General features: G+C 36.2%; 2 protein-coding genes across 2 annotated transcripts; both read left to right on the forward strand.

Annotated features, from left to right (window-relative positions):
* The first annotated feature begins 1887 nt into the window (after positions 1-1887).
* LOC132177819 (2-alkenal reductase (NADP(+)-dependent)-like) lies at positions 1888-4788 on the forward strand. The gene is made up of 5 exons (XM_059590283.2): positions 1888-2130; positions 2258-2435; positions 2589-2755; positions 3011-3093; positions 4199-4788. The coding sequence occupies exons 1-5, from the start codon at positions 1888-1890 to the stop codon at positions 4575-4577; spliced, it is 1050 nt and encodes a 349-aa protein (XP_059446266.2). The 3' UTR covers positions 4578-4788.
* A 2089-nt stretch (positions 4789-6877) lies between these two features.
* LOC132179126 (chitinase-like protein 1) lies at positions 6878-9387 on the forward strand. Its single transcript, XM_059591769.2, has 3 exons — positions 6878-7388; positions 8100-8259; positions 8691-9387. The coding sequence occupies exons 1-3, from the start codon at positions 6995-6997 to the stop codon at positions 9106-9108; spliced, it is 972 nt and encodes a 323-aa protein (XP_059447752.2). The 5' UTR covers positions 6878-6994; the 3' UTR covers positions 9109-9387.
* Positions 9388-12792: the final 3405 nt, after the last annotated feature.

Consider the following 12792-nt stretch of genomic DNA (forward strand, 5'->3'; position numbering starts at 1 on the left):
ATATTATAAAATTCTTGTTTAAACTCTAAGTGGAAGATTGTGGAAGCCGGCGAAAGTGACCGAAAAACTTGGGCCAAACAATGGGCTAAAATAAGTCCAACTATGAAGAAAAAAAAAAAAAAATCAACAAAGGTCGAATATGGGTCATCAAACAAGACTAACAAAGGCGAGAAGATTGGGTTAGAGATAGGATGGCCTTTATTTTCTTGCTTGTGATGCCTGTGTTATTCTCCGCACCTCGTCGATCATCATTGCCTTCACCAGTCCTTGTCGCTTTTGTGAGATCTTGTCTCTCTGTTGTTAATTTCTTGCGTAGAGACTTTTCCTCCTAACTCTTTTTGTTGTGGTGACTAGTGTGGTTGCTTGTCGCTAGCCCCGATCCAACCTTTTTTGTCAGTTATATTGTTGTGTTTACAAGAATTTTTGGGGTCATTTGCCTTTGCTTACAACCCTTTGTAGTTGCATTAGTTTTCTTAATGAGCCGATGGAGTAATTATTTTAATTCATTTTCATTAATTACTTTGATACTTTGTCACAACACCTTTTTCTAGTTGATTATAAGTTGATGTTTGGGTTGATCACCCATTTTGTCTTTTTGTCGTTGTTGGAGTTCTCATTTTCCCTCTCCCCCCCCAAAAAAAAATCTTCTGAGTGGGTCCCACCCTATCTCACCTCAACAAAGTATTTAACAACAAAATTACGCATATGATGAAGTGAGCTCTGACGCCTGAACCCGCTATACAAATCTTCCACGACATCTCAATTATACAATTTTGATAAAACTTGGTCTCATCGGCGACTGTGCCAGTCATTATCCTTTTTTTAACGGTTTCCCAGTGATCGATAATCGCAGCACATAATGAGATTATGCCATTTCTATCTATACTTTATTTTTTATTATTTAAAATCTTATCTTATCTTATACATAACAATATTATATTATTTCTTGATTAAATTTAATATTAATGGATCTTAATCGGTGATTACTGTCTACTTATGAATAACCACCCACTTAATAACAAATTCATAAACAAACAAATTGTGTAATCTCTCTTTAGATTTGCTGTCCAATAATCTCTTGTCGTCGAGCACCATGGATCAACTAATTTAGATGGCTGGATTGATTAATTACCGATTAAAATTAGTTTACTATAATTTTTATGGGGTCAATTGCACCGTTAGATACTATAAGAACCTGTTTGAGTGTGCGTTTGAGTGTTTAAAAGTACGTTTAAAGCTCAAAAAGTCTGTTTGAAAACAAAAAAAAAAGTACTCGTTTAGTAAAAAAAATTGAAAGCGCTCTCAAGAGTTTAAAAAGCCCAAAACTAGTCAAAACCCATTGTTTTTACCAAAAAATGATTTTTACTTAAAAACTCTATTTTTCAATCACAATCTCAAATATGCTCTAAGAGTAGTAACAAAGTAACATAGGTATTATTAATACATGATATTCTAATATGTATGTTAAAGTCTAATTATTTGAAAATTCTTTCGTGACCACTCTAATATATAGTAAATTAATCAGCATTCACATTCAAGTTAATTTTTTTGACCTTTCTCTTTTGTCTCCTCATAATCTGTTTATCTTAGACATAGAAAAGCAGTAAAACGAAAGGTGATGGCATGGTGCAGATAGGTGGATTTTCCTGAATGGTTAGAAATAGTACAATTGGAATGTGCCAAATGTTTGGTCAATCCGTGTTTGTATTAAAGTCTTAGTGTCTCATCTGGGTTTCTTTCATCTGGAAGGATACTCCCATTTGAATATCTCATTTATGAACCTGATTTTGATGACTATCTTGCCCATAAAAGAAGAACCATTTGTATGCCGCATTGCAACAAGTTGTAGAGAAAAGACAGAGAGGGAAAGGGTTAGAAATATTAATCATGGCGGCTGGTGATGATCATGGTGAAGAAGTGAGGAACAAGCAGGTGCTGGCTAGAGACTACATTCATGGCAATCCCAAAGAAGAAGACATGTACTTGAGCACTGGAACCATCCGCTTGAAGGTTCCAGAGGGTTCAAATGCAGTTCTGGTGAAGAACCTTTACTTGTCCTGCGATCCCTACATGCGTGGCAGTAAGGCAGAAGTCAAAGATCGCCTTTTTAATTCCTTTGCCCCTCATTCAGTAAGCTCTCACCTTTCTCTTTCATATACTAAATGTTTTCCTTCCTTTCACTCTATGTGGATATGGGAGGAAAGTTGCGGTTCTTTTTGCATGTTTTAACATATTATTTTGTTGGTGAAATATGCAGCCAATAGCTGGGTATGGAGTGGCGAAAGTTATGGATTCAGGGCACCCAGATTTCAAGAAAGGAGACTTGGTTTGGGGGGTAACCAAATGGGAAGAATACAGTCTCATCACAATGACAGAAAGCCTCTTCAAAATCCAGCACACTGATGTGCCCCTTTCCTACTATACTGGATTTCTTGGTAATTAAGTCGTTTGCTCATAGTTGGATGAAGTTTACATTAATTTGGATTTCAGAAGAAAATCAATGGTTTTATTTGTCTTGTCATGATATGTTGAAAACTTGAATGCTCCGTATAACGGTATAAGTAGTGGATGTTGTTGTTTGTGCACAGGTATGCCTGGTATGACTGCTTATGCGGGGTTCTATGAACTTTGTTCTCCAAAGAAAGGAGAATATGTGTTTATCTCATCAGCATTTGGCGCAGTTGGTCAGCTTGTTGGCCAATTTGCTAAACTCATGGGCTGTTATGTCGTTGGAAGTGCTGGAAGCCAAGAAAAGGTATCACATGTAATCGGCATCGATCTTTTACTGCATAAGAAAAAATAAAAATTAAATAAAAAAGGGAAAAGTACAAGAACTCTTGGAACTTCCCACAGACAACTTGACAGGATGGAAATTCTGGTTACTAAAATTTTTGCTTCATGTTTTTCTACCTTTTATCTTTTTGTTTCTTTTGGGATATCGATAGCTGGTTCAGCAAGTCTATTGTTAACATGAAACATCCATTGATGTCCTGCTTTTGTGTTGAACCAGGTTGATCTACTAAAGAACAAGTTTGGATTCGATGAGGCTTTCAATTATAAGGAAGAGGACGACTTGGATGCAGCTCTTAAAAGGTCAGCACATATACTGAAACACTCCTGATCTAAGTGGTCTGATATTGTCCTCTTTGGGCCAAGCCTGTACGGTTTTATTATTAAATTTACTCTCAAAATGCCTCATACCATTTAGAGAGACTATATTCCATCATATTAGGGTTGGCAATTTTGACACAACCCGCGAACACGACACGAAGTTAACAGGTATTAGATCTGGGCTTATCGGGTTTAGGTCTTAATCGGGTCTATCCGATTAAGACACGATTAAATTCGTGTCTGGCGGGTTGACCCAAGTCCATGGGTCGACCCACCAGACACGTTTAATAAATGGGTCTGGCAGGTCAGCTGGGTCTCGGGTGACCTGCCAAACCCATTTAAATTAAAAAATTAAAAAAATAAATAAATTAAAAAAAAAAAAAAAAAAAAAACCTATGTCTAAGTTCTAACTAAGTTAACCTTAAATTGACTCACTCACGGCTTCACTTCACTCTTCACTTCATGGCTTCACTTCACTGGCTTATTCCTTATTTTTTCGATACTTTTTCTATGTGGGTCTATATATTAAAACATTATCTATATATTAAAACATTCTCTTTTAAAACTTTTTATTCTTCTTGGACGGTTAGGATAAATTTGACTAGTCCTTTGGCCCAAGAGATCCCTTTATTAAATTATTTTTTTCCAATTTTGATTAAGGGTTTTTTTTTTAACGAGTCGGATTATTCGGATATTTTCGTGTTATAATCGTGTCAGACCTGCTGACCCGTTTAGTTAAATGGGTCGTGTTCGTGTCTCGGGTAATCGGGTCGCGGGTCTTAATGGGTCATAATTGTGTCTACTAGGTTACCCGTTTTGCCAGCCCTATTCCATATAAATATATCATCTTTTCCATACCCAGGTAATGTGGGACGTCACATATACAACATGCATACAAGTAATCTAAACAAATCAATGGAACATAAGATAATTTTACATCATAGTAGATGAAAATATTGCCATGGCTAACCCTTTTCCTATTGTGATTGCCCTGTATTCATCAATGAAAGTTCAATGTTTGCCATATATGAATAGCTACTTTTTGTCAAGAACTGAGAGACATTGATGTTCCTCCAAATGCTGTTAGGTGTTTCCCTGAAGGCATTGACATCTACTTTGAGAATGTTGGAGGCAAAACGCTTGATGCAGTGCTTCTCAACATGAGACTCCGCGGCCGCATTGTTGTAGCTGGAATGATCTCACAGTACAATCTTGATCATACTGAAGGCATAAGAAATCTGTTGACCATTCTATATAAGCGTGTCCGGATGGAAGGATTTACTGTGTATGATTACTATCACCTATATCCCAAGTTCTTAGACGTTGTGCTGCCTTACATCAGAGAAAAGAAGATAGTGTATGTGGAAGACGAAGCTAAAGGCCTAGAAAGTGGCCCTGCAGCTCTCGTTGGAATTTTCAGTGGCCGCAATGTTGGAAAACAAGTAGTTTTAGTTGCTCCTGAGTGACCATTCAGCCTCCTAATTTCTACATGTTTTGGTGACTCTTTGCTCCAATTATTACCACCATTATGGTGGCTCTGTTTCTGTGAGGAATGCTTTTTTTATAAATTAATGTTGAATGGTAAATAAATCAATGTTGTGGTGGGGCTAGGTGCATATGCCTTTCACACATTGTCAAGTAAAGAGACTGGTTTTAATTCAAGCCATTCTTCATCTATATGAACTCTTCATTGTACTTTCTTATATTGGCTAAGATGGAGTATAGTTTCTTTCTTATTTATATATATAAATAAGGGTGACAAGTGAGCATCAATATGCAAAGTTTCTTTTACGTCTTCTTTTCTTTTCTCTTCTTTTTCTTTTTTTTATGCTCTTTATGATGTGTGCAAGTTAGCAATTATTAACTGCCTTCGCAGCTTCGCTTGCCCCTAAAACCACTAACCAGCGGTAATTTCAAAACCGCTAATTGGTAAGATTACAGTTATGGAAATTCAATCACCGCATAAGGCCGTGTGATAACTGTTTTATACAATAATCGTTAACCGTAACAGCTTGTACACCCTTACATAATACAATAAAGCTCATATTCGATCTACAGTTTAACTGCATTATGCACAAATGAAGTTAAACCCAAATACCCTCCTCAGAAATACTATTCTTGTCAAGAGATTAGAAATCTATTTCTGCACTAAACTGATTCTAATAATAAATTGAAGAAAAAGTTTTAAAGAGCAATAAAAGTATTTTGAAAGAGATGAAAAATATGAGTATAGGGTGATATATGACTCTAGAAGTTCTTTGGATGCTAAGCTGGCCAGTGTTCTGCGTGGGAGAAATTGGGAGTGGCAGCAGCCTGCTCTTTCTAAGGAAATTGTGAAGATTCATAGTCATTGTAAAATGTTTTTCTCTCCCTGAATGACATACTCTGGTTAAGCATTTCACAGTATTCTGTTGGTAAATCCAAAATTCGCTTGAAATTTCTTGAGACATTAAGCTTCAAACTACCCTTTTGGACTTTGCTGCAACCTCTGTTTTAAAGCAGTGGACATGTCAATAAACACTGATCAATAATTACCACAGACAACTCTGACAGGATGGCAAATTCTTGTTACTCAACTTCTTGCTTCATGTTTTTCTACCTTTTTGTTTCTTTTGGGATATCGATCGCTGGTTGAGCAAGTCCACTGTTAACATGAAACATCAGTTGACGGAATATGGTTTTACATTGTAATAGATGAAAATCTGTAACAAATCAATGGGACAGAATATGATTTTACACTGTAATAGATGAAAGTATTGCCATGGCTCAACCCTTTTCCTATTGATGATTGCCCTGCATTCATCAATGAAAGTTAGAACACATCAATGTTTGTTTTCCATATATATATATATATATATATGAAAAGCTACTTTATCTCAAGAACTGAGACATTGATGCTGTTCCAAATCCTGTTGGGTATTTCCCTCAAGGCATTGAAATCTAACATCAAATCCTCATTCGGTTGTCCACTGTTCATGGCTACCGACAGTTTTCACATCCCTGCTGTCGGCATGACTTTTAAATGCATAAACATGCTAGCACCATATAGAATACGACAGAGTTATGTATTAGCCAAAAATGCAAATTAATTATTCATGTGATTTGCATCTTTATAATCAGTCCTTGTAGTTTGAATTTTATAAAATAAGTTCCTGTACTTTGTTTCTCTATAAAAATGGTCCTTACACTAACATTTTTAACGAAAATCAATATTATGTGACCACTTAGACACATATGATGGATGAGTACGACGTTGGTTGAACTTATTTGTTGCTTCTACCATGCCATGGAATAATCGTATATACTCAGATTTGTCAGTACTCATTAACTCTTGAATCAATCTTTATTTTTTAGGAGTTGATATGTCAATACTCAAGAGTAAATGAGCACGGTTACATCAGAACAATACTATGAGAGTAAACCTGGTTAGGAGTTTGAAGCAACGTAAAGAGAGAAGAAAATTAAATAATAATAATAGTAAAAAATAAAACTTGACAAACTAAAATCACTTTTGATAATATTGATTTTGCATTTTTGACTGCATATTAATAAAACTCGTTGATGGGCCTAAGTAGATTAACCAAAGGCCCAAGTGGAAACTTAACATGGTTTTGTCGGTGGAATCGTTTGGTGGGTGAGGTTCAAGTCATCCCCACATATACAGCCTGGTGATCTAACTTAAACACCGAACAACTTCTCCCAAAGATCCACCGTCCAATCCTGAAACTTGCAGGTGCTTTAAGTACTACGTTGGTCCACTCATTTCTTTAGAAAAGAAGAAGAGAAAAGGACTGCCCATCCAACACATACATTTTTCTTCTTCATTCCTTCCATCCATCCATCCATCCCTGGCATTGCGAATCAGAGCATAAAGTTTTCTCTTATGCGGATGAAGATGGCGGGGAAGGGCATTGTGGCAATTGTGGGGTTGGTTTTGGTGATGGTGGCGAGTGTGGTGGAATGTGATGGGGACACGGTGACGAAGGTGAAGATGGTGAGGGGGAAGAAGATGTGCGACAAAGGGTGGGAATGCAAGGGGTGGTCCATATACTGTTGCAACCAGACCATCACGGACTTCTTCCAGACGTATCAGTTCGAGAACCTCTTCTCCAAGAGGAACTCGCCCGTCGCACATGCTGTCGGCTTCTGGGACTACCAGTCCTTCATCACCGCCGCCGCGCTCTTCGAGCCCCTCGGCTTCGGCACCACCGGCGGCAAGCACATGCAGATGATGGAGATCGCCGCGTTCCTCGGCCATGTCGGCGCCAAGACCTCTTGTGAGTACTGTTACTCTTTACTGTTGTTGGGGTTTTGAGGGGATTTGCTTGAATATTTTCTAACATGCTTACTTGGGTGTGTGATTTGGTTTTCTGTCTCGGTGCGTGTGTGTGTGTGTGTGTGTGTGTGTGTGTGTGTGTTTCTTATATTAATGGGAGGAAATGGGATGTGCAGATTCAGAGTGGGTGTTTTGTTTGATTTGATTTGATTGTCTCTCTCCGTGTGTGTTTGTGTGTGTGTGTGTGTTTTTTCCTTGCAAGTACTAGTACCGTATCCTATTGGGTTTTGAGGGAATTCAGTTACCTGGGTGTTTGATTTGATTGTCTCTTTATGTGTTTGTATTTGTTTTTCCTATTTTAGTTTGAGGAAATGGTGTTGACTTAATAGATAGAAATTTTAGAGTGGGTTTTGAGATGATTCGCTTTCCAGGGTGTTTGACTTGATTGTCTGTCTCTCTGTCTGTCTGTTATGTGTGTGTGTGTGTGTGTGCGTGTTTTCCTTTTATTAATTGGAGGAAGTCAGTATCTACTTAATAGATAGGAAATCTTAGAGTAGATAGGAAATCTTAGAATTCGATTACCTGAGTGTTTGATTTGATTGTATTGGATTGGAGGAAATTGAAGTCAGTTACTTTGGGGGCTTTTTGTTTGTTGACATAATCTGATTGATGGTAAAAATGGTGTATATATAACTGAGGGTTCTATCACCAGGTGGTTATGGAGTGGCGACAGGAGGACCCTTGGCCTGGGGGCTTTGCTACAACAGGGAAATGAGTCCCAGCCAGACATACTGCGACGACTCCTACAAGTACACCTACCCTTGTAGTCCTGGAGCTGAATACTATGGCCGCGGTGCCTTGCCAATCTACTGGTCTGCATACTTATATTTTAGAACCCACTTCCATTTCCATCTGTTTTATTTGTTTTTGGCCTTAATCTTTCAATGTTTACTTAATTTTTATGGTTTTAAAGAATTTTAGTCAGCTTAAGAAGCAATATACTGAATATGAAATGTTGTTGATTTTATACTACTTGTACATAAGTGTTTGTTGATTGTCATTCTAAGCATTTTCACTGATGAAATGAAGCATCTTTTACTAGATAAGTGGCTCATACACTGGTTAGAATTGTCTTATAGGTCAAAGATGATGCTTCATTTCACTAATAGTTCATACTTTTTTTCTTTCTTTTTTTTGCCTGTCTTTTTTACATAGATATATGGACTAATTCCTAGAAAAAATAATAATAGTTATAATAATTGATCATATTATTAAGTATCTGGCATTGATGCTGTTACCACAGGAACTTCAACTACGGTGCTGCCGGAGAGGCTTTGAAAGTAGATCTGTTGAACCATCCAGAATACATTGAGCAGAATGCTACTCTTGCTTTCCAGGCTGCAATTTGGAGGTGGATTACACCAATCAAGAAGTCACAGCCTTCATCCCATGATGCCTTTGTTGGCAACTGGAAGCCCACTAAGAATGACACTTTGGCTAAGCGTGTTCCTGGTTTTGGTACCACGATGAACATACTTTACGGCGATTTCCTTTGTGGCAAGGGTGATGTTGATGCTATGAACACAATCATTTCCCATTACCTATATTACCTTGACCTCATGGGGCTCAGCCGAGAGGACGCAGGTCCCAGTGAGGTGCTCTCTTGTGGTGAGCAGGCTGCATTTAACCCTACTCCCTCTTCCAACACTGCGTCTTCTTGAGCTCTATTTGATGGTATTGTTGGACTGAGCCTCTTCAAGGGGAAACCATTAATAAGAGTTGGCAAAGTTGGTGTTATACCCATACCAAGGTCAGTTATAATGTGTGGATTGATTTATCGCTGTCCTTTGTTATTGCTGTGTAGATTTTGAGACCCATTCGTTTCTATTAAGTATGCTCTTGTGCAATATATGTACCCTACGAACCATCTTGTTCTGTGTTTCAATTACAAATTTGTAAAGTTAAAATATGTTCTATTTAGAGATACTTTCTTGTCCCAATTTGGTGCTTCCTTTGGTAATTTTATTTGCTTTGATTAGGACTACAAGTATTGTGCTCAGACGTTCTACCTCGTAATGCGTTTGTTTTGAGTAATGATACAAGTTCACAACCATTTATTACATTTACATTTGTGTAACACCGTCTTACACTTTTTCTTTTTTATTTTAAGGGAATCTTTCAAATTTCATTCATAGAAGATCTAGAGCATAACAGCTCTAACATTACAAAGCATAAAGCTCTAACATAATATAGCCAATTGCTATATTATTACAAAGTCATAGATACAATCAGAAAATTTTTGCATTCAAAATCTATTTATTACAACAGTCTTCGCTAATTCATGCACAACTTCAGTAATAAAATAGATTTGCTCAAGCCTCCAAAAGCATAGCAGATCTAAGACATAGGTAGCTTATAGTTCTTCAAATCTTATTTTTCAATCGTGATAGATAAACCTCCACACTGATCTAACCCTTCTCGGCCCAAAGGTCAGGAAAAAAACATTTGCTCTCGACCCAAAGGCCAGCACAAAATGGAACAAAACAAAATACAAAAAACAAAACACGCTAGAAACAACAAAAAACTCTAACATTAGTAGTATTGGAGGAGCACGACATCGTAAAAATCTCGAAGAAGACACGCGGGACTCCGTTGGTTGATCGGTGCAGCTCAGTGGAAAGCAAAGAAGCCGACCACAATGGTAATGGGGCATGTGTGAAAGTGTGGCTGACGGAGAGGAGTAGATTTGAGTTTGAAAAAACTATATATAAAATAAAACCGCCAAAAAACGGAGACCGGAAGACGACATTGCCGTTCTTCTCTCCTCTCTATTTTTCTCGAAAGAGGGGGTTTGGAGAGAGTTTTATTTATTTTATTTTATTTATTTATTTATTTTGCACCTTTTTTCTTAAGTGGTTGATATTGTAAGCCGCTTAAAACACATTGTGTCATCCAATATAACATAGGTGTGAAAAGTAGCATTATTCTTTTATTAATCCGATGCCGTGTGTTCTCCAATGCAACACCAAATTAGAAAAAACTATTATTGGCAAGGACATAAATTTCCAACAAATAAGATTGTAGGGAAATTCTTTTAACTATGTTTCTAAAAGTGTCATGTATTCATTAGCATATGAGGAGATACACAAGTTTTTTTTTAAGAATTGCTATACGTACTCTCACTTTCACATTCATTGGCATAGCTTTTATAGTCAAATCTAATAGTGATAAATCTCAAATTCAATAGTCATAGAGTATGAAAGTATGAGTGTGAAAGCGGGAGCGTGTATAGCATTACTCTCTTTTTTTTTTTTTTTAGTATGTGTTTTCATATACTTTGTTAATAAAACATATACTTCTCACATGAAATTTTTAGATTTTTTTTTTAAAAAAAAAAAAAATTAAAGAAGCATTTTTAGAGATATTAGGTTGAAAGAATTCTTACAACCCCACCCAATTTGTAGCAAAATTTATGAGATGATGTGCAATACACGTGTCACAATCTTGTAAGAGATGACGTGGCTATTTGCTTACATGGCAACATGATCGTTATTTTCTGGAGATGAAAACGTGAAAATTCCAGGGAGTTAAAAATTGTCAATTTTAAAACTCAAGTAGCGTTTTGACAAAACGGTAAGCCACATGTAATAAAATTGAATTTAACCCTTTAAATAAAGTACATGAAATGTCAAAATGGGACATAAAATTAGCTTGTGAGAATCGTATTGTTAGGCAAACTTCTTTGGTTCAATAGGGTTTATCATTTATTTTTGACTCTTTGGGGCATCCAAATTCGATCGTTTAAACAGTATTTTTCCTTCAAATTATGAAGAACCGCAGCTGATTTTTGCCCATCTTTCATCTTAAAGAAAATAAAGAAAAAAATATTATTTACAAGACTATTATACGATTGTCATATAATTGAAATGATGTGACGTAACGGATGATCTAAAGGCTGATTTTCAGTCACATCATTCCAATTACATTGTAATTGTATAACAGCCTACTAAATAGCTAGGGTGGGTATCGGTTCGGTCGGTGTCAGTATGAGCATTTTTGCCTATCGATTTGTAAAAGTTGGTTAAGTCGACTTCATACCGAAAATAAATAGTTTCGAATTTTTCGGTTAATTGGTTAGTCCGATTAATAGGTGGTTGGTTAAGTTGGTTAATTATCGGTTATAAGTTTTTATGTTAAGATTTATCAATTTCCTTGTAACTAAATAATAAGTAAAGAATATGTTTTATAAATGAAAAAAAAAAAAATAAATAAGTTAATGGAACATGGATCAAAATGATAACCACAAATCAGTTGAATAAAGACAATAAGAAAAGTCATCAAATAAAATTCAAAATTTACTTAAAAAATTGGCTAAGTCGGTTAACCAAAAAAATAAAAATAAAAATAAAAAACACCCTTAAATCGTAACAATGTGAAAATTGAAAAACGTGTATCTGAAGTCAAAATTGAAGTGCTTGAAAATTAAGCTAGAAAAAGAAAAAGAAAAAGGAAAGGTAGAGATTTCCGCAATCAATTACGTTAGCCTTCGTGAAAATTCATCGTTCAAACTTGGTCCCTTTCTCCAACTCCACACCATGAATCAGAGACACCCACAAACAACCACACACTTGAACCAGAGAAATTGTTAGCCTTTGGAATCTAACCACACTGCTTGGAATCATCATAAATACTTCCAAATAATGTCCTATTCTCTCTCTAGCCTTCGTGAAAATTCATCGTTCAAACTTGGTCCCTTTCTCCAACTCCACACCATGAATCAGAGACACCCACAAACAACCACACACTTGAACCAGAGAAATTGTTAGCCTTTGGAATCTAACCACACTGCTTGGAATCATCATAAATACTTCCAAATAATGTCCTATTCTCTCTCTAGCCTTCGTGAAAATTCATCGTTCAAACTTGGTCCCTTTCTCCAACTCCACACCATGAATCAGAGACACCCACAAACAACCACACACTTGAACCAGATCCTCTTTATTTGCTTTCAACTGCATACAAAGTCAATTTACATTAAACACTCATCAACTCCCTTCTTTCTTAGAAATTGTTAGCCTTTGGAATCTAACCACACCGCTTGGAATCATCATAAATACTTCCAAATAATGTCCTATTCTCTCTCTCTCTCTCTCTCTCTCTCTCTCTATTTACTTTTATATAATAATAATAAAAAAACAAAAAACATTAATAAAACCATATAACAGATGTTGGTGTATTTTTATGAAAATTATGAAGCATTGATAACCCATTAAACTAAATAATTATCTGGAAAGTTTGTTGCAATTAACTTGGTGTGATTATTATTATTATTGCGTCAAATTATTTAAAATCTAATAATGTTTATCTTTACTATTTAAAAAGATAAGCTGTCGTTTACTCTGTCC

The sequence above is a fragment of the Corylus avellana genome, chromosome 4 (genome assembly GCF_965113065.1).
Source record: "Corylus avellana chromosome 4, dhCorAvel1.hap1.2, whole genome shotgun sequence".
In the NCBI taxonomy this organism is placed as follows: Eukaryota; Viridiplantae; Streptophyta; class Magnoliopsida; order Fagales; family Betulaceae; genus Corylus; species Corylus avellana.

Bases quoted from the DNA above. Each gene is read 5' to 3' on its own strand.
- LOC132177819 (XM_059590283.2), top strand. From the start codon at position 1,888: ATGGCGGCTGGTGATGATCATGGTGAAGAAGTGAGGAACAAGCAGGTG. The intron at 2,756-3,010 runs GTATCACATGTA...GTGTTGAACCAG, and splicing joins GTGCTGGAAGCCAAGAAAAG to GTTGATCTACTAAAGAACAA. The intron at 3,094-4,198 runs GTCAGCACATAT...AAATGCTGTTAG, and splicing joins TTGGATGCAGCTCTTAAAAG to GTGTTTCCCTGAAGGCATTG.
- LOC132179126 (XM_059591769.2), top strand. From the start codon at position 6,995: ATGCGGATGAAGATGGCGGGGAAGGGCATTGTGGCAATTGTGGGGTTG. The intron at 7,389-8,099 runs GTGAGTACTGTT...TTCTATCACCAG, and splicing joins TGTCGGCGCCAAGACCTCTT to GTGGTTATGGAGTGGCGACA. The intron at 8,260-8,690 runs GTCTGCATACTT...CTGTTACCACAG, and splicing joins GGTGCCTTGCCAATCTACTG to GAACTTCAACTACGGTGCTG.